The 20,209-nt window shown below is 50.2% G+C and overlaps 2 protein-coding genes across 7 annotated transcripts in view; one reads left to right on the plus strand and one right to left on the minus strand.

The window, feature by feature from the left end:
• The window catches only part of R3hcc1l (R3H domain and coiled-coil containing 1 like), a 134,972-nt gene that overhangs the window by 96,484 nt on the left and 18,279 nt on the right, over positions 1-20,209 (plus strand). The window lies entirely within an intron of this gene.
• Loxl4 (lysyl oxidase like 4) lies at positions 48-18,669 on the minus strand. 5 transcript variants are annotated; one of them, XM_021253174.2, is made up of 17 exons: positions 18,541-18,669; positions 16,661-16,735; positions 14,309-14,602; positions 13,554-13,732; positions 12,478-12,683; positions 10,905-10,943; positions 10,557-10,776; positions 9,859-10,042; positions 9,555-9,709; positions 8,829-8,996; positions 7,882-7,971; positions 7,627-7,789; positions 5,391-5,634; positions 3,990-4,105; positions 3,168-3,304; positions 2,753-2,864; positions 48-1,276 (listed from the first exon to the last, which is right to left on the minus strand). In XM_021253174.2, exons 3-17 carry the CDS (start codon positions 14,583-14,585, stop codon positions 1,209-1,211), a joined length of 2,358 nt encoding a protein of 785 aa, XP_021108833.1. In that variant the 5' UTR covers positions 14,586-14,602; positions 16,661-16,735; positions 18,541-18,669; the 3' UTR covers positions 48-1,208. The 5 variants fall into 5 exon arrangements, 3 of the variants coding, with proteins under 3 accessions (XP_021108833.1, XP_021108832.1, XP_004838688.1); XM_021253173.2 differs by lacking the exon at positions 16,661-16,735 and having other exon boundaries at positions 18,541-18,667; XM_004838631.3 differs by lacking the exons at positions 7,882-7,971; positions 16,661-16,735 and having other exon boundaries at positions 18,541-18,667.

The following is a 20,209-nucleotide window of genomic DNA, read 5'->3' on the forward strand; positions in this document are numbered from 1 at the left end:
GGGAGGTAGTGTGCTGGGAACTGTACATAATCACAGCTGGTCTTGGCTTTATAGCAGTCCATAACGAGAAATTTTATTGACATTAGCATGTCAGATTTACAAGGATTATCTCTTTAAGTGTGTGTCAGTTGAGAAAAGATCAAGAGTCATGTTTAAGAAAACCATGGGATTTTACACCACCTAACCAAGAGCATAGTTCAGCCACATCAGGTAGGGATGGTGGCCTTTTCCGGGTTCAGTCTTTAAATGTTCCCCCATCTGATTTCTCTATAATCCTTTGTCTCTCACTTTGCCACACCTGTCTCCTTGTTCCTGTAGAGTGGCTTCTTTGACCTATGTTCCTTCCATTGCAAAAATTTATTCAACGTAAAGCTGATTTGGTTGAGATCTGAAATTTAGGCCAATCCTGTGATGTGTGGTGGTCCTGAGAGACTGGATTGTCTGTCAACTATATGACACATATTTCTTTCCTTGGCAGAGGCCTTGACACAAGCTGGGATCTGTTACCTTAGGCCTTCTCCTGCTGCTCTGCAGGAAGGCCTTATCTGACCACTTCTGTGAAACTTGCCCCTTCTCAAGCACTCAGTAACTCCTGGTGTTGATCCATCAGGAGATGATGGGATTGCTGAGGCTTAAATTTGTAGGGGTATTAGAAACACCCAGGGATATGACAGGATAAAAGGTAAAAACACTAAGAAGAAGACTCGTTAAAGAATATGAGAAGTGAGTTCTAAATGAGAACAAATAAGGTGAGAGACTGCATTCACCATTATCATTTGTGCCTTTGACAGTTACCAGAGAACTAGCCCCACTTCCTTTATGTTTTGGTACATTTACAAAGTACCACTTAGCTGGGGGACTGTGCCCACAGTAAATCCCTATGGAACTGAGAGCTCCAGAAGCCAGGACATCTGCAGTGGGTTTCAGGAAAGATTAAGTGACCTTCCAGAAGAGGAACTTAGCAGAACAAAGCCTAGAGGCCATACTCTGTAGGCCACAGGCTCTCAAGGGACAGGCCCAGAACCATCCTGAGGGAGCAGTATCATTCAGGTTTGGTGATTGTGCCATCAAAAGGCTTCCTGAGCATGTTCTTGGTGCCCTTTGGAATTGGCCCCTTTTCCTCTTGAGTCAGGACTGTGAAGGGCATGGCTCCAATAAGCTGAGGTATCTGGTGTGTGGGCAGCAGCTGGGAGTGTGCAGTGATGGCTTCAGATAAGGTTGTTCCTGAGTCGTTGCTGCTCCAGGGAGAGTTCTGCATTGGCTCTGTATGAATCTCCTGTGAGCCAAACGAAAATAGTTAAGTAGCCAACCCTACCACAGTCTCATTCCTTCCCTGAGGACTTCACATAGACCCATTCTGTTCAGCTAATCCTTCACATCAGTTCAGTCATGGGCACAAACACTAGTCATTCTCTAGAAACAGACCCTGGTTAGGAAGAAGAGGCTGCTGAATGGAAGGGGCTATGGTGGTTCTTTGCCCCCTTCCCTGATTCATTCTGTGGTCTTTATTCTATTTCCTGGGAAACTGACCCCTAGAGATTGCACCACTCTGGCTGCCTTGTCCTCTGGTTTCTGGTTGAGGTAAGTCAACAGCAGCAGATGATTAGAGTAAAGCAGAAGAGAGGTCAGGCATTTCTTCTGCTCTGCCTTGCACTTGGGGCAGTGTCAGTCCGTGACTCCAGCTCTAGCCAGGTTCAACGTCCTTCATAATTCTTGCTTTCATCTGGCTTCCTAACATACCTTCCTCCTTTAGATCTAGATGGGATAAAGTTTTCTACTTGTTTATCCCTGGATGCTCAGCATCTCTTATTTTCTTCATCCTATATTACAGACTGTTACACCTCTCTAAATAGTCCTTTGTTACACAACTCCAGGATGTGCCTTCTGTTTTTCTGCTAGGACTCTGATGGGTTTCTAATCATTAGGCAAGGGACCTACAAAATGCATGTTTTCCTTTTCTTCACTTCTCCAGATCCATGCAGTCTAGTTAGAGTCTACTGTCTCCATAAGCACAACACTGGACTTCAATTCTTGATTCCTCTCATACCCTTTATTTAATTTCAGGAAACATCTACTTGATCACCCAAATTGGAAACCATAAACTCTCTTCCTCTTTTTATTCTGTCTCCATCTGTTGCCAGAGTTATTTTTTGAAACATAAATATTTTTTTTGTTTGACATTTGTCAATTATTCCTAGAAGCCCACAGGATAAAATTCCATTCTCTTAGAACAATTATAGCCCTCCCTGGAGGTAACTTTAGTAGGTTGGAAATTCAAGGCTCTATTTCACAAAAGAGAAAACAAGTACAAATTTCTTCACTGTCCTACAGCTAGACAGTAATACATTTGGATTTGGAACCCAAACCAATGAAGATGTCTGAAGCTAAATTCAATGCTCTTTCTCCTACTACTCCCTTCTGTGTCTTCTGCCCTCTCTTGAAAACTCTGCTCAAATATAATGTCTTCTCTGAAACCTTTTCTGGCCTGTAAATTGCCTTCTCTCTTTGCTTGTTCCACATTTAATTCATACCTGTTTAGGATACTCATTAGTATTGGGGTTAACTATTTGTGTATGGGCACACCCTCCTTGACACTGAGCTGTATCCTGCCGTGCTGCTACAATATTCAGCACAGTAGAAGACCTTAATACATGATGACTAAAGGAGCAACCCTTCCCTTCCACACATGCAATTAAGAGTCTCCCAGCCCCCTGAGCCCACCACAGTACTGGTCCCACAGTGGCTCAGTTACCTGTATGGCATTTGTGCAGCCAGACCCGCTGCCCATCATACTTGCAGTGGCAGCGCATCATGTTGTTGGAGAAATCAGATTCTGCCACCTCACTTGTGGGATTCACAACCACCTGGGGTGAGAGAGGAACGACTGAAAATGGGTGATTTGATTTCTGAGTTGATATGTCAGAACCCCCATAGTATTTTACAGTGTGTTTCTTTCTATTTGCTTCCTTAATCTTTACAATTACCCATAAGATAGGCATTAATGTCCCTATTTTACAGATGGAGACAAACTGTCCAATGTCCACTGAATCAGGACTCAAATCCAGGGCCTTGAGATCCCTAGTAAGTGTTCTTTCACCATGGCACAGCTTCTTCAAAGTGATAGGCCTGTTGGAGGGTGCATGGAAAATACTCTGCCTTCATCTTACCTGGAAGATATAGTCACCTGGGCCCACATCTGTGATATCTACCCACTGACAGTCAATGTCATGCCGGTAGGTGTCCCAGCAGCCCACAGTCACTCCCTGTTCCCCAAAGTTGGCACACGCGTAGCGCCGCTGCAGTCCTGTAAGGAAAGGTACATGGTTACTGAGGCACCAAGTAGGTACTTGTGACCAAGCACTGTGCTAAGTCTTTCACATACTTATTCATTTAATCCTCACACAAGTGTTTACTGATCAGTCAGTGCAGTTGACTGCAGATGCAGAACCTGAGATTGAGTTAGATGACTTGCCTAAGTATCAGAACTGGACTATGAATTCAGCACCACAGGAAAGTACATCTATTACAAGGAGATTATTACTTTGGATGGCATGTTAAAAAGCCCTGTTGGCCTAAAATGTGGTTGAGAGGTTACAGTCCTACTGTGTTAATTTATTTGTCTACCTGTCTACTCAGCCCTCTAAAGATCATGCGTACCATGCCATTCCTTAGGGATGGAGATGGGGTAGACACATAGGAATTGGACAATGCCGGCCCTCAGAGAGCTTAGTAACTAAGCCAACTGTTAGCCAACATAGAAAGTGTTAAGCTTTTAAAATCAGTACAAAGGTGTTGGGAATTCAGAGAAAACAGAGACCCTCTACCGAAGATTTCAGAAGATGAGAAATTGATCTTTTTTAATTGTCTCGAGTGCTATTGCCATGCCAATCTCCAGGTGCCTGGGCTGCTGAGCAAGGCAGAAGAGATCCTTACCCTCCCAAAACAGAGGAATGTAACAAGAGGATAGATGGTGTTAGGAAAGCATGTACCTGTAGGACAGTTTGTGTCTTCTAGACAGAAGCTGGCCTTGTGCCCCTCAGCCACCTTGGAGCCATTGAGTGTGAGCAGATCATAGTGGGTGAAGACCTCGATGCTGTGGTAGTGCCTGCGGATGAGGCAGAGCTATCAACCCCAAGGCAGTAGGAAAAGGTCTTCTCTGGAGGGGTTGGCAGGGAAGATTGAGGGACTAGGCCCCATCATTACACAGAAAGAGTTATAATAGCAGAGCAGTGCTCTTCTTTCTTCCAAACCCAAGATTAGTGTGACTCACAGCCTACTTTGCTGGCACCCCTGCCAGCCAGCAAGGCATGGCTATCCCTGTCACCTAGGGTCTTAACTCAGGTGGGGAGAGGTAAAAGTCCTGCCCTAGTAGCCTTCAGGATGTTGGAACCTGGCTGCAGGGCCTGAAGCAGAGGTAGAGGGGAGGAGTACCTGGGGACCTGTCTAGGAGCAGAGGTTCTGGGGAGGAAGCTAACTCTGCTCCCTGTCAGCCTGGGACCAAATTGCTACCATAGTTTCCAATACAGCTATAATGACAACTCTGTTCATCCTACAGGAAAAGGTGCTTATTACCTCAGGCAAGCCCAAGTCCCAAAGTCATTGCCCATTCCTCTCAGCTTTTCCCACCCATGGCTATGTCCTGACAAAATAAATAAAAATTTTTTCCATTCTTTCTGTCACAGGCATTGTCTCTCCTTCTGGTCTGGAGGCTTCTGATAGGAAAGAATGCTCATTGTCTCCTTTTTAGTACCATTCTGCTCATACCATTCTTTGGAGGCCTTGCCTACTGCTGCAGGAACCAGCAAGCTTTTTCTGCAGAGCCAGCATCCTATTTTGGGCCTCCAGGTTTCTGGGAGTCCTCAGTTTACCTGGCTCTAAAATTAAGGCTTAAGATCCTATGTAGAAAAGTTACGTAGACTGGGCATGGTAGTACATGCCTATAATCCCACTCTTCTGGGGGGCTGAGGCCGGAGGATCATATGTTATAAACCAGCCCGGGTAATTTAGCAACTTTTGTGAGACCTTGTCTCAAAAAAGAAAGGATTGGGGATATAGCTCACCACAAAGGCCCTGGGTTCAATCCCCAGTACCGAAAAAAGTGTAATACCATTCGAACGGATAGCAGCTGCTGGACATAACTTCTCTGTGGGAAATGCTCCGTGAGCACCGTCCACAGTTATGTCCTAAGCAGGTGAGAGGGCAGGGGAATGCTATTGGCACCCCTTCTGCCCCCAGAGAGTAAGACCAGGAAGGCATCTAAGATGGGAGACTTAACTAGCATGTGCACCTCTCTCAGGAAAGTTTGTCCAAGGCCAGGGAAGACCAAACTGGTCCATGGACCCTGCTTTTGTTCCTCACCCTCTGGAGACATGGCACAGGCAGGCACTGACCTGTGGCACTGGTGCCAAATCCAACTGTGGCGTCCAGTCTTGGGACGAAAGTCAGCCCGGCCCAGGTTGTAGATCTGTGAGGAGAAGCGCAATAGGCGCCGGTGTCCATAGGGCCAGTCCATGTGGTCGGCAGACTGAGAAAGGCAGTTCTCTTCGTGGGCACAGTACAACAGGCTGAGTGGGCGGTCCTCCAGGTAAGCCGTCTCCTGTACCAGCTGGGCATTCATCACCAGGTCTGGAGCACCTGGGGCAGCAGAAGTCAAGACAAGAGGCCAAGGGTAGCAGGGCAGCTGGTCTTGCCTCTGGCATGAGCACATGCTTGCCCCCAGACCAGTCTTTCTAAGAGGAGCCTAAATAAGAAGGGCAGTTGAGTCAGGAGATGTTCTAATATCAGTGAAAGGAATAACATCATTTTAGCCTGGAAGGCAGCTCCAGGGTCATAGTTAAGGTTACCAGCTCGGGAGCCAGGCCACCAGGGTTCATTCTTGGTATAGCTTCTTACTATGCCATTTACCAGTTCTGTGACTGCTTAACCATTTTGTGTGTCATTTTTGTCATCTACAAGATGGAAATAATATGATATATTTGTTATGTACTTAGATTATCTGGCCCACGATAAACATGCAGTGGATATAAGCTAGCATTTCCTTTGAAAAATGTTTTTCAGCAGGTAAAGTGCATATAATCATCATCTTCTCAAACAGGAATCCTGTTCTAGCCCAACTGCTGCTGTGAGTGTTCCCTGTGCATTTCTCTTCTGAGATATCATGAGTATTTCTAGTGCTTCTCTGTACGTTAAAACTCCCAACACACTGGTGCCAGTGTCTCTATAGGCAGTTCAGTGCCTGCCTTTCCTCTCCTGTGACAGGGGTCTTAACATCCTCTGAAGCCACAGGCCTTTTTTGCTGGTACAAAAATGTGGAGACCCATAGTTGTTGCCATGTAACCTCAAAAAGAAAAATTGCCCTTTCTTGGTGCTTGTCTGTGCAAAACCACGGGGACACAGCTTAGGTATTTGGGCAGAAGCATCTCCTCTGGGTGGGCCCACATACTGATCCAGGTGGGTGGGAACACTGGCTTATTTCACTGGCTGGGCTTTGAAGGTGCTTTGCTATATACTGTCACTAACAATGCTCTTGAAATTCCTGTGTTATATTTTGGAGAGAGCCAGAATATGCCCACTGACAGACCCCAGAGTTCTTGAGGGAAAGTAGGAGAGCTTTCAGAAGAGAGGATAAAGGGGGAAAAGTAATGAGAAAAGCTAAAGAGAGAAAGGATGGCCACAGAGGCTGCAGATCAGTTGGCTGGCTGCCCAGCTTTCGGAAGCATCAAATGTATGCAAGTAGAGACCTGGCACTGGAGGCTGTAAAACAGGGAAGGGCCCAAGGTTTTCAGGAAGAGGAAGGTGAGTGGAGAGCAGGTCCCCAGCCTGCTCTGGGGCCTTGGTGCTGTGGAGGTCCCACTCTGATGCCCCATCAATCTGCAGGAGAGGGGTGATGGCCTGGCCCAGCACTCTCAGGCTACATTGCATAGGGGAAGCCTAACACTCTCTGACCAAGGTTAAGAATGTCTTGGGTTGAAGTCTGGCTAGGTAAACTAGCCATATAAGTTAGTGTTACCCTGCAGCTTTTGGACTGGAAATAATTATCTCAGCACTGACCTTGTTGGCAGATGTTGAACAGAGATGCTACTGCCTTGAGAATTTGGGTTTGCAGGGAAGACCCTTACCACAAAATGGTCTTGTCCTTGTGCCTTTTGGGAAATGCCATACCTCAAGAAGAGAACACACAAGCTAAGCCTTAGGCTCTGGTGTGCCTCATATATATCCTCTTTCAAACTTGTTTTCTTACAAATGACAAGAACTATAATTCATGTTGTAACACAGTATACACATATATAGTTCCAAGAGAAAAAAACCACTCTCGTTAATAAATACAATGCACTCTTTTGTTTTCTAGTCTGTTTTACTTTTTAAAGTCATAACCGCAGAATTGGAAAACCCTGTTCTATCTTGTGTTTTTGCATATTCTGTTTTTATTTTCACAGTAACTCCATAAGGTGGGCAGGGCAGATTTATATCTTGATGTGATAGGTGCTTTGGCCACACAGCTGGGAAATGGAGTTAGTGCTTCCACTACTCAATCCTGCCACCATGCAGCTGGGTCCAGCATTTAGGGCCTTTGATGGGGAGCGGAGGCCTACCTGTCCACACCCTGTGAGCCCTCCCATTACTCACTGTTGGTGCAGGAGACTCCTGCTGAAAAGCGCCCGGTGCCATGGGAGCAGTGCACAGGCCCATGCCTCTGACACTGCTGCAGGGCCAACTCTGTCCCTGAGCAGTGCACCCCACTCATCACCACTTCTCCAGCCTCTGGTGTCCCCTGCCAGTACCAGGTATCCTAAGAAAACAGCCAGCACCACCCAGTCAGAGCAGAGAGGTGCTTTAAATCATCTCTGATGCCCATCTGCAGCTTAGACCCCATTATCTCACCTCCACAAGGCTAGGCCCTGCCTGGGCCTGAAAGTTGTCACTGATGAAAACCTCTACATCTTGTGCAGTCCATGTTGCATTCGGACCCATCTGATATTAGAAGGTTTTTCCATGTACTGAGGCAAAAACCTGTAGCTTGTGGCTTCCATCTGGCCCCGCTCCTACCCTCTCCCTGATGGCAGTCTTCCTCTGGGGCTTTAAGGGGTGGGGCTGTCCCCTCCTCCCACTTAAGTGGTGTGTCCCCATCTGTTACTCACATAGCCTCAGCATTATGCTCAGGGCTGTGCCCAGTTTAGTGAAGTCTTCCCACGCACTGCCCAACAGGCCAGAGTGGATGGCTGTACTGTAGCCATGCTCGAGATCTCTTGATTTTGTTCCTTTGTGTGTTTTGAATCTATTCACTTATTTCATCCAGTCTGACATCATTTCTCACCTGGGCTTCTACAGTAGCCTCCTGAGTATGTTTACCTGCATTTATGTTAGTCTCCACCCCAAATGTTTTTGAAATAGCAAAGAAAGAAAGCTTTTAAAACTCTGGATTAGACATTGTGAATGGTGTTGCCCCTGCATTCTTCTCCACCCTCAAATGTCACACTACTCTCCTTTGACAGCCACACTGCAACCCTGGGTCCCTGGTTTCTTCAACTGAATCAGGCTTTCTCTGGCCACAAGGGCTTTGCATGAGCTGTTTAATCTTGCACCTCATCTAGCTAACATCTATTTGTCTTTCCTACAGATACACCTGTGTACTTGTTTGTATGAACAAACACTAATTCACTCAACTGTATGCTCTGCAAGTCAAAGACTGTCTTGCTCACCCTAGTACTGAGCATTATGTCAGCCCAGAATTTCAATTAATTATTGAATGAATGCTACTACAGAAAATTTTGGTCCTCTTAGTCTAGGAGGCTGAGAGGTTGTAGGGAAGAAGCAAAACAGGGACTTACCTTGATGGCAAAGTTGGCAAAACCCAGGCTGAGCTGTCGACAGACCACCGTGGCCTCAGTGAGCCCCCAGTGGTCACTGCACACAGTACCCCAGCGTTGGACCCCATTTACTTCCACCTGCACCTCCACCACGCCCTCCTCGTGGCTTCTCCCACCTGCCAAGCGCACCTGCAATGGTCAGAAATGTGTGAGGTTCAGGGCAACGTGAGGTGGGAAGAACTCAAGACTGCAAACCTGGAGACCAGCCCTAGACCACATATTCCCATCTTTAAAGTGGGGACAGTATACTACATAGTCCTGAATGGCCCTACCTACTAAAGAAATCTGACTCTGGGTGCCTATGCAGCACCTCCTGCCCTGGAACTTGCCCTCTTCCTACCTAAAATCCTACCATTAATGATGATTTGCAATCTGTGAAGGGCTTTCATGTCTACTACCTCATTCACAATGACCCATGAGAGAACCCCACAGTCCCCACCAGCACTGACCCTGGAACCTGAGCATCCCATCCCACACAGCACCTTGTGCCACTCCCCAATGCTGGCAGGCTATGACCCTCACCTTCAGCATCTTCGAGTGTGTGGAGGAATGGGTGCACTTGAAGAGCTCCTGTGTGTCCCTCTGACATCTCTGAGCAACCCAGGGGTTGGTGGACCCCCACGGCAGGGGTGTTAAGACCCATCTCCTGAGCCCCTTCCTGCCAGACATGCTCTGACCTGAACTCACCTGATTCTGGAAGCCCATATCCGGGATGTTGCACCTGACAGCAGCATCATTCTTATGGTGACAGCCATTCTGGGGCCCCTCCAAAGCGAGGCAGTCACTGAGGGTCCGCTCATAACCCCTGCAGCGCACCTCACTCAGGTGAATGGGCCCTAGCCCTGGAGGATAGGTGCTGTGTGAGTGGAGTTCCACCTCTATAACCCCACACCTGAGACTTCCCTCCATAGATGGCTAGAACCCAGGGCCACCAAGAGAAGAGCCAGGGCACATCTTGTCCCTCCCAACCCACTCAGGCTCCCTCACTCACCTTGGCCCAGCTGGGCCCCAAACAGGGCTTCACGTGCAGAGCCAAAGCCAAGCTGGCGACATACAATGCTGGCAGAGATGAGGTTCCACCGGTGATCACAGATGGTGCCCCACTGGCCGTTCACAAGCATTTCTACCCGACCCTCACCCACCTGGGCCCCGGAGCGTAGGCGCACCTTCAGCTCCTGGCATCAGGGAGGGAAGCCAGAGGGGCTGTATCACCACAGAGAGACCCAGGCCAGGGCTTCTTCCAGCTGTCTGTGGAGTCCTGGGCTTCCCTCTGACTTCCCATCACTATCACCTCAAATAAGCAGTGTTTTTTGACCTCCACTTTTCCAGAGGAATCACCCCAAAACCTCATCAAGGAGGTATTCTCAGTGTTGTGCTGGAAACACTTCACTAACACTTGCTCCTCTACTCTCTATAACAAAGGGCCAGCTTACATTTAATGCCCTCAGCCCTAATGGCTGTAGCTGCCATTTACTGTTTTTATGGTTACCCCATGGCAAGTGATGTCAACTTTCCATTTATGGTAGGGTTATAAATGATTCCTTTGAAATAAATGCCAAGTCTCTACCATCCTGTCATTTGTCTCCTCTTCCTGGTCTGGTTCCTCTCTCCTTTCCCCATGAGGCAGGGTCCTGCTGAGAGGGGCTCTGGGCCTCCAGGCTGGGTGTGGGCCCCTTGGTGCTCACTCACCTCTGCCCGGGGCTCCTTGCTCCGGGGCTTCCCCTTTGGTAAGTGAAATCGGGGCCCTGGAATACAGCTGACTATAGCATGCATGCCACCTGGACAGGCTGGCCTAAGTTTGCCCCGTCCTGGAGCCACCTGCACCTGGCAGTTGGCCAGGTGGGGCTCTGTCCCCGTACAGTTGACCCGGTGGATCCAGAAGGAGTTCTTATTCGCCAGGCTCTTTAACCTGGAAGTCAAGAAAAATTTTGGGTAGAGGAGGCTACTGAAGGCTAATTGGGAGGACAGCGAAAGGGAAAAGAAAGAGGCTTTCATGTCACACTTCTTTGCACCCTCCCCCGGGGTGCTGCTCCTCACCTAGATTTGGGATCCTTCATCTTCAAATTCCAGACTTTCCTGTGTTGGGAGAAAAGAGTGGGGGGAGGAGTGGAGGGGATACGGAATCCCACTGCCAGGTTGTTCCACAGAGTTGCACTTAAGTTTGCCCTGGACTTCATAGTCTGCAAACGTATTCACAAATCTTATTTCATTGCTGAGCTTCACAACAGGCCCAATAAGGTGGCCAGTTCACAAATAATGATGATCCCCATTTAACTGGGAAAGTGAGCAAGTTCCCGTGGCTTGTCCTGCAGTGAAATCTCTACTATACTGGAGCTGCCCCTGGAACAGGCAGCTTAAGCTTACCCTCCCCCAGTCCTGATGAAGGGTAGCCTTGAGGTCACACCCTGAGGGAAGGGACCTGGGGAAAGGCCCTCTGGGGACAGGTGGGAGATGAAGGCCTTGCTGGAGGTAGAAGTGCTGCTACCCAGAGATATCCAAGCTATAATCAGGGCCACTTTCCTCATGGGGGGCAGGTGAGTCAGCAGGGCCCACTGTGCAATTACCAGGCAGCAGGGAGCCAGGGCCTCACATCCCCATCGTCCCCAAGGATGGAGTCACAAGGCTGCCTACCACTTTTTTCCCCTTAGGACCAAGGTCATATAAGCTAGAATATCAGGAATTTGCAACTGCATCAATGCCACATGATGAACTGACTCGGGTAGATGACCAGAGGTGCTGCAGGAGATTTTTCCCTCCATGAGAAACACATTTTCTTGGACATGGAGCCAGCAGGACTGGGATTGTGGTCATTATGTACTGGGTGATGCAATCTGCTATGATAGCTCAGTCACATTTCTGGCAGAATATTTTTATGTCTTCTCTCCCAAAATCTGCCCCACTCTATGCCTTGCTTACATGCAACCCAATCACCCTGGCTTGTATCCTAGTTGAGGAAATTCACTGGGACAAAGTTGAGATAATTCACAGTGAAATGGACAATTGAGGCCCAGATGCATGACTCAAAGTTGCAAAGCTGGTAGCTGGTAGCAGGTCTCAAAGCTGGTAGAGTTGAGACCAGAATGCATTTTTTCTATACTTGTGGGCAACAGTGTAGACCTCTTTGGTAAAATCTATCTTTCAATCAAGGACATAAAAGTTTTACATTCAATTGTTTTCATTGCCAGGGTATTCTGTACCAGTCAGTTCTTTCCATGTGATTGGCAAATACAAAATTTATTTTCTGACCACTTCTAGGTGTTCTTCATGATTTTGGAGCTCATCCTCATGTACTCTTTAACTCTTCTGAGAGATTAGTAACTCAAGAACTCCAGGCACTTTCCTCACTTCAGCTCTTTCCCTTCTCATCCCAACATGTGCAGATATCATGCCTTGGACAGCCTCCCCCATCTATCCTCCAGCTGTCACAGCACCCTGCAAGGTTCTACACACCACACACACATGCACACACATTCACATCTCACACTTGTACTCACATACTCAGAAATCATGTGTCACACTTGTGCGCCTCTCCCTCTCTCTCTCTCTCTCTCTCTCTCTCTCTCTCTCTCTCTCTCTCAACCATAGCTCCAGGATCCCACCACTCTCCTACCTGTAGTAGTGGCTGTCGACAGGCACTTGGCTGGGGAAGCCCAGCATCCCGCATACCACCCTGCTGTTGTTCATAGTCCAGCCCTGGTCACACACCTGTCGCCAGTGGCCCTCGTATCGCACCTCCACAGCACCCTCAGTCACTGGGCTGTGACGCTTGGCACTGGCAAGGATGGGCTTGAGCCGCACTTGCTCCAGCCGCCGGCCCTGCAATGTGCACAGTCACCGTGGGCCTCATCCCTGAGCCTCTGTGGGGCGCTGCAGGTCTTCCGTGGGAAAGCCCTGAGCTCAGAGCTCTTACAGAGCTCTTATCTCCTCCAGCCCCTCACTGCTTAGGCTAGGAACCCAAGGCCCAGAGAGCAGAAGACATTCACTAAAGGCCAGTGTGAGTAGGAGGCAGAACCTGTTTGTATAGGCCTTTTGCCTCATCTCCTCAAATTTATTAAACTGGAGAGAAAGAGGCAGATCTGTGCCCTTCCTGCCCTCAGTACAAGAGCACTTGGGGTTTAGGAGTCTTCTGCTGGGCATGGAGGGGCCTTCTTCAAGCCACCCTGGGGAAAGTTGAGATGGGCACAGAACAGCTGCTTGAGACTACCAGCAGGGTCCTTTGGCCTGCAAGACTTGCTCCCCTAGCCCTGGGTGACTTAGACTCAGGGAGCCCCCATGGTGGCCTGTTGCACTCACTGGGCTAGGGCCAGCTCTCCTTGGGCAGAAGCTACCCAGCAGCAGAGAGTGGGAGCCAGACAGAGCCTTGCCCTGCCCACTCCTGATGTTTGGTTTAGGCTGTTTTTAGCTGAGGGTTGTTTGTGCTGGGAAGAGGCAGCAATTGTGGCCAGGCCTGTGGGTGAAGCAGCCCCCTTCCCCCCCTCCACCTCCCTTGTGGGGAGCAGCTTCTGTGATTCCTGGCAAGCCTGGCCTCTGATCCCCTGACTTGCTCTGCATCAAACTGGGGGCCTCTTTCTGTGCACCTGCCCATGGCCAGAGCCCAGGGATGCTGCTCAGCCCAAGCTTGGTCCCAGGAGGCTCTCTCCACCATACAATGCTTGGCTTAAGCTAGAACCTGACTGGCCTCCTCACCTGGGGCCCAAGGGCATTTGAGATCCTCTCAGAGAGAAAGCCACGCTGGCGCTGGGGATGGCACACCACCCCGACGTCTTCCGAGTGGCTGCAGTCACTGACACCCCAGCCATTAGACACACACTGGTCCAGAGTGCTCTCAGTGCCCAGACAGCGTACATTGTCCAGCCAGATGGGTCCTATGGAGGAAAGGATGGGCAATGCTTAGGACTGGACACAGAAAGGCAGGCCACAGCTCTGCTTTTGGATAGGAGCCCACTTACCAAGCTCTGCTTTTGGATAGGAGCCCACTTATCAAGTCTCTTCTAAATGCTGAGTGAAAAGTGGGAGGAAGAGGAGTTCGTTCTCTGAGGTCTTAGTATTCACTGCCCTGCCTACTGCCTCCTCTTGGTTTCAGGTCCATAGAACTAGTTTTTGGAAAATGCCAGGTGGGTCTAGACATACATGGTCACTCATCCATCCATTCAGTGCTTTCTAAGTACCTATTATGTGCCAACTGCTATGTCCAAGGAACTTAATGAGTTCAGTTATGGTGATGGTGGTGGCCCCATTATAAGAGAGAATGGGAGAGTCAGAGTGGGAGTCCTCTACAGGTGGGACATTTAGGAAGGGCCCCATGAGGGAGGCCACTTGAGCTGGGCATTAAAGGGTAGGTGGGCATTTGGCACATTCTGTTGGATCCTCAATGGGCCTAGCCCCTGAGAGAAGCCAGCTATCATTTTGCCATCCTGTGGAGCAGCAGCACCATCACTCACCCTCCCCTTGGCCGTACTTAGCACTGTGGGCCCAGGTCAAGGCAGACTCAAAGCCTAGCTGGCGGCAGGCTACCATGGCCTCCTGGAGAGCGAAGTCATCATCACACACGGTGCCCCACTGGCCCTGGTGTAGGACCTCCAGGCGGCCTTCCTCTGGCCTGCTCCCTGGGCCCACCAGCCGGAGCTTCTTGGTGCCTGGTGACTGTGATTTATTGGGAGGGGCCTGGCCTAGCAGCAGCAGGAACAGAGAGAGGGTGGCTGGTGGGTACCACATCATGATGACTTCAAGGGAACCTGGGAAATGAGTAAACAATGATCACCACCTCTACTCTTCAGTAACACATAGGAAGGTAGAGGAGGGGGCCTATGCTTCAAGAAATGGGGGAGCCCCCAGAGGTAACTTCAGGTCAGGAATATCTACTCCAGGGATATTTCTCTTTCCTACCTTTTAATGTTCTCAGCACCCTGAGCAAAGGTGTAAAATGCCACCTTCACACACAAGGCACATGGAATGCTGGGACAGAAAGACTTATTAGAGAAGTCAAGATCTCTCCCACTCATTTGTTATGTGGCTTGGCCAAGTCTATTAAATTCTTTTTTTTTTTTGTATATCCTTTTATTGGTACATTTTAGGTGTACAGTATAATGACATTCATCATTGGAGATATACACCTTTACATACTCTCTTGGTTCTTATCTTTTCCTTCCCAATTCTATTAAATTCTGTTGGCCCTTATTTCTTATTTCTAAACTGAAGAGGCTGAGCCAAATATGATCTAATATCTCCAGCTTGGATGGCCTGTGGTATCCTTCAGTCACAGCTTCAGTTCTATCTAGGTGTAAGATTCATGCATTAATGTAACGAACACCTTTGGAGAACTGTATCTACTTCTGGCCAGTTCTTAGGCAGGGTACTGTGACACGAAAAGAAAGACTTCAAATATCCTCGCTATATTCACGATGTACAGAAGAGAAATCAGGGAAGACTTTCAAAGGAGGGACTCTTAACATGGCCTTTGTTGGATGAGTAAGAGTTTTTCTGGGTGGGAAAAGGGACACTGAAGGGCAGGGAACCAGATAGGTAAAGGAGGAAAGAGAGAAAAAGGTGAGTTTGTGCAAGAGCAGGGAGTGCACATCTTTTGGCCCTGCTACAGTGTTGTAGTCTTGGAGGGGAAAGAGAAGGGACAAACTGGCCCAGGTTATCAGGCTCCTGGATGATGAAACTGGTAGAGCTTATTGTGGCTGGTAGAGCTTCCAGAGACCTCTGGAGCCACCACTGCAGATGTGCCTCCCTCCACCCCAGGCTCTATGCTGATGGGGAGCTGAGGCTCCCTGGAAAAGTGGCTGAAGAAGGTTGGGTCCCTGACTCCCTGCCCAGGTGCTCTTGTCTTCTGAGAGCTGGCTCTGAGACCCTTTTCTACAGCCATATTGGTCTTGGGGATCACTCAAGACTCACTCAGGCTGTGCAGGGAGGGTCTCAGGTGCCTGCAAGTCTTGTCCCCACAGCTGGTATCCACTTGGGAGTCACTTCTTATTCCTCTGGTATCCAACAGAGGGCTGGGGTGGAGGGGGCTGGAAGTGTATCAGATGGGCTTAGGGAATGATGTTCCATTAGGAGTGGTGACTTTGTGTTGTGTCTAGAATGCCCAGAATAGTGCAAGGAATGGGGGTGGCACTCAGAAATATCCATGGTTGCACGGCTGGGAGATGCTTTGTCTTAGGACTTGAGTACAGATAGGGAACTAGACTGCCTGGATTCAAATTCCACTCCCCCATCAGTGTCTAGGTGATTTGAGGGGCAATTACTCATGGCCCTAGTGTGTCCCTCTGTAAATTGAGATAGTAATGGGATGCACTGCATAAGATTTTTGTGAAGGTTCATGATTGAACACTAAGCCCTTAGAAGAGCAGGCTCTTCTCTCAGAACTACTAGGACACCATTGTAACAGCTGCAACAGAACCATTGGCTTCTATTGGTCTTTCCCCTCTTTTACAAAGAAGGAAACAGAGACCACATTCTTTCTTAGTTGCCAGGTCCTTGGTACCTTTCTCTGCAACATTCTCCAGGTTACCTATCCTGTCCACCCCACTGCTGAGGCCAGATCCCTCTCCCTCTCCTGGCTGGCTGTCATCATGAATGGAGCCTTCCTGTTTCCCATGTCACTTTTCTCTCCTCTGTGCTCCCCTGAGGAGTAGTGGACACCAGGCATGAGCCAAACCAAAGTCACTACAGGAGGAAAGATTCCCCAGGTGACATGAGAGGGTCAGAAGGATTGGGCTCAGGGCCCTCACTGTCAGTACCCAATAGTCACACTGAGTCTGGGCTGAGATAACTTTACCTCCCCCACCAACCTTCTGGAGTTCTGCCACCAAATTGCTCTGTGTCTGGACTTGTGTTTTCCTTTCTCTGCTCCCCAGCTGAGACATCTGTAAAATGAGGGGTGGCACTAGGTGTTACATGTTCTGACAGGGGCCAGGGTGGCTGGCATATCTGCTGTTTGCCTTGTGGATGAAGTGCCCATAGCTTGGAGGAGGTCTTATCAGAGGCTATGGATAGTACCAGGTCAGCAGGCTCTCTGTCTAGGACAGGGGAGAGTTTCTGCTTCAGGACCCTGAGTTCTGGGCCAGGGCAGCTTCCTTCCACACAAGCTGCCCAGAGGTGAATGGGTGATAGCAGAACCAAGAGTCAGATGCAAAGATAGTCACTCTTCTCAGGTCTCTCCAAACACACACACACACACACACACACACACACACACACACACATTACAGGGTCCCTGTAGCTTTCACTCACACTAAACTGATCTATTTCCTGCACATAGCCTTCATTTTGCAGCCTTAAACCTTTACTCTCACTGTTCCTTCTACTTGGAGTGCCCTTTTCTTCTATCTCAGATTATTAGACTCCTACATATCCTTTAACACTCAGTTCAAATGCTGCTTCTTCCACTGAGCGCTCCCAGTCCCCTGCTTTCCTAACACTTCGTGTGTTTGCCTCCTAACTCCACAACCAGTCTCCATATATCTGGTCTCCCAGAGGAACACAGAGACGAGGACTAGGCTGAGAATCAGCCCTTAGAGAAGGAGGCAGCCTCAATAGTCTTTTCCTTTTCCCAAGTGAAGGAAACAGAAGAGGGGAAAGAAGGCAAAGGAGATGGGAAAATAAGGAAGAAGGAAGTTGAACATTTAAAAACGTTTATTTAATATTTATCTCCATTTTACAGATGAGAAGATGAGGCCCCTGAATGAAGTAATTTGCTCAGTCAGAAATCAAACCCAGGCAGCGTGGCTAGAAGCCAGGCTCTCCAAACTGCCAGAAATGGATGTTGGAAAAGGAAGAGGGAAGGGTGGTAGGGAGCTGAATGTAATTGAACCCTGTTACTGGTTGATTTATAACCCAGGCTGTAGTGTGGTCTGAGGGTACTGGGGTGGATGCCAGCACTGAGTGGCACCAAGTGACAGATCCAGGACCCTGCAGCTCCAGGCAGAGGCACCTGCTGCAGGTGCTGCCAGGGAACACTGGCACCTGGCCTGACCTAGTCCAGGAAGGGAGGGCTGGAAGAGGGCAAATGCCCAAGGGTAGCAGGAGAGAGCAGGAGGAGATACCAGCTCCAGGATCACTCCCAGACCCTTCTGTGTAGCTCTATAGGAGCTGGGCTTCCTCTCTAAGCCCTGCATGCTCCCTGGGAGCCCTCACTGTGTGGGCCTGATGCAGTGCCAGACTGGGCACCTGTGGGGGCTGGGAGAGGTGGGGGCTGACATCCTCTGTCACCCTCCATTCCCTCCGGTTCCCTCTCTCCCCAGAATCCTCAGCTCTGGACTGCTGAGTTGGAGAGTCCAGCTGTGCCCTGGTTTAGTTCTCCAAGTTTCAGGAGTGACATTTGAACCCACTTTGCCCAGTCCCCTCCCTGTTGCCTGGACCAGAAGGCAGAGAAATGGTTACATACAGGGTGTTCACAAATCACACACGCAGGCACCCCTGGGGCTGGGGCGCACCATCCACGCGGGCCTCCAGCCAACCTCCCCGACCTGGTCACTGTCCAACTAGGAAAAGATTGTAAGCGAGCAACTCTGGGCTAAGACCACCTGTGCATGGGACCCCATTCTTTCCAGTCCCCAGCCTCCAGGAACCCCTAGAAGCCTGCAGATCCAGAGAGGTAGGACAGAAAGGCAGCACAGCAAGAGGCAGATCCGGGGGGCCGAGGGCCAAGGGCCTCCGGGCGGGGGCTCACCAGCTGGATCGCAGGCGGTCAGGGCTGGGGCGGGCGCGCAGCGAGCAGAGCTAGCAGGCCTCCCGGAGCGCCCTGGGGTTTTTTTATCCTCCAGCCGCCCGGCCCCCAGCCCCAGGCTGCCGCGGGAGAGTCCGCAGGCCCCGCCCCGTCCCCAGAGCCCCGCCCGGCCGGCCCTCAGCCAGGCCCTCCGCTTGGGGCGCGGCCCAGACCGGGAGGTCCTGGGGAGCGCGAGAGGGACGAGGTGGCCTAGGGTCCCCTGGAGAGGCGGCGGCACGCGCCAGCTTCTCTCACAGGGGGTGTCCCCCTCTGCCAAGCACGGTGAACATGCTCAGCCGAAGAGCTGCTTTCAGAGCCCCAGGGCCGGGCCCCTCACATGGAGCGGCGGTTCCAGGGTTCCTATCCCACTAGCTTGTTGCCCAGGACAATGTGGGCGCCCTTCTTGGGAGTGAGGGCTCAGTTCAAAGGAGGTCTGAGTGAGCCCTGCCTCTGTGCTGTTTATCCATTGCCCTGGTCCCCAGAGTTTACTGACTGCTACCTGGGGGCGAAGCTCTGTTCTTCCCATTTGCAGTTGGGAACTCTCAGCCCTACGAGACACGACTTGCTCCCCTGGGTGATAAACAGTGAATGAGAGAATTTAAAGTCTCCATTATACCGTTATATAAAGTTGCATGAGGCAGTCCAGGCCCTTGTCAGGCTCCTGAGGGAGGAAGTGGAGGAGGGTGTGTGGGGAGGGTAGGAGGCGGAATAAAACAAATGTGGAAATGGCTGAGAGGGGCGTCCCAGCAGCTGAATGGGCACCCAGTGCCTGAACTCCAGGACCAGCCCTCAGTGTCTTTCCCAGAGTCCTGGCCCCTTTCAGTGCACTCATCTGTAAAATAGGCAGAGGATTTCAGCCTTCCAGGTTGCTCCCTGGGCCCAGAGCAGTCCTGCCTTGATCCCTCTCTGATTCCATGGTACCCTAGTGTCCTTCTAAAGGCTCTTTCATTCCGGAAGGCTTTATTGATTTTCTCCTCTGTCCTAGACAAGGTGCCAGAGTGCTAGAGGTTGGAGGGGCCGGGCTTCTAGGGTAGTGGTGAGGGAGAGATAGAGGAGCAAGAAAGCTGAGTGTGATTAGTACCAGATGGCAAGGTGGACCGTGGTGACCCTGCTGCTGGGGACCTGACATCCATCTCTGTATCCCCAGGTCTAAGATGTCCCCACACTGCCCCTGCCCCACCCCAGCTGGGCCCAAAACATTCCCAACGATGAATCAACAGGAAAGAATGCTCCCAGCTTCGGGTCAGTGGTAGCAGCAGCAGTCCAACTCCTCCCCCTGAGGACAATGAGGCAGCTGTGGACTGGGGTGCCAGGTATTCTGGGAGCCCTCCCCGTGCCCAGCCACCTCTCATGCTGAGCCAGGAACAACACAGAGGGCTGCCGCCAGTCACCCACCCAAGCCTGCCTGCCCAGAACTAAAAATACCTTGGAGCCCAGGGGCCGGCACCAGGTAGAGCCCAGGGGATGAATGGATTTTGCCCGGAACTCCTTTAACTTGCAAGACTGCAAGGAAGCCAAGGCTGGAGAGTGGTGGGGAAATCTCCAAGGGGTCTGCTATGAGCCCCCTTCTTTGATAAGTGAGGGCTTGGGCCTGGACCCAGACCCATGGCTTAGAGGCTGGGCATTCTCAGCC

This window comes from Heterocephalus glaber, unplaced genomic scaffold, assembly GCF_053883595.1.
Source record: "Heterocephalus glaber isolate CG9 unplaced genomic scaffold, H.glaber_assembly_v1.0 deba00001497, whole genome shotgun sequence".
In the NCBI taxonomy this organism is placed as follows: domain Eukaryota; kingdom Metazoa; phylum Chordata; class Mammalia; order Rodentia; family Bathyergidae; genus Heterocephalus; species Heterocephalus glaber.

Coding starts and splice junctions, on each gene's coding strand:
- Loxl4 (XM_021253174.2), bottom strand. CDS start 14,585: ATGATGTGGTACCCACCAGCCACCCTCTCTCTGTTCCTGCTGCTGCTA. Junction 13,733..14,308: donor TAAGTACGGCCAAGGGGAGG/GTGAGTGATGGT, acceptor TTTCCTCCATAG/GACCCATCTGGCTGGACAAT. Junction 2,865..3,167: donor CAGGTGACTATATCTTCCAG/GTAAGATGAAGG, acceptor CTCTCACCCCAG/GTGGTTGTGAATCCCACAAG.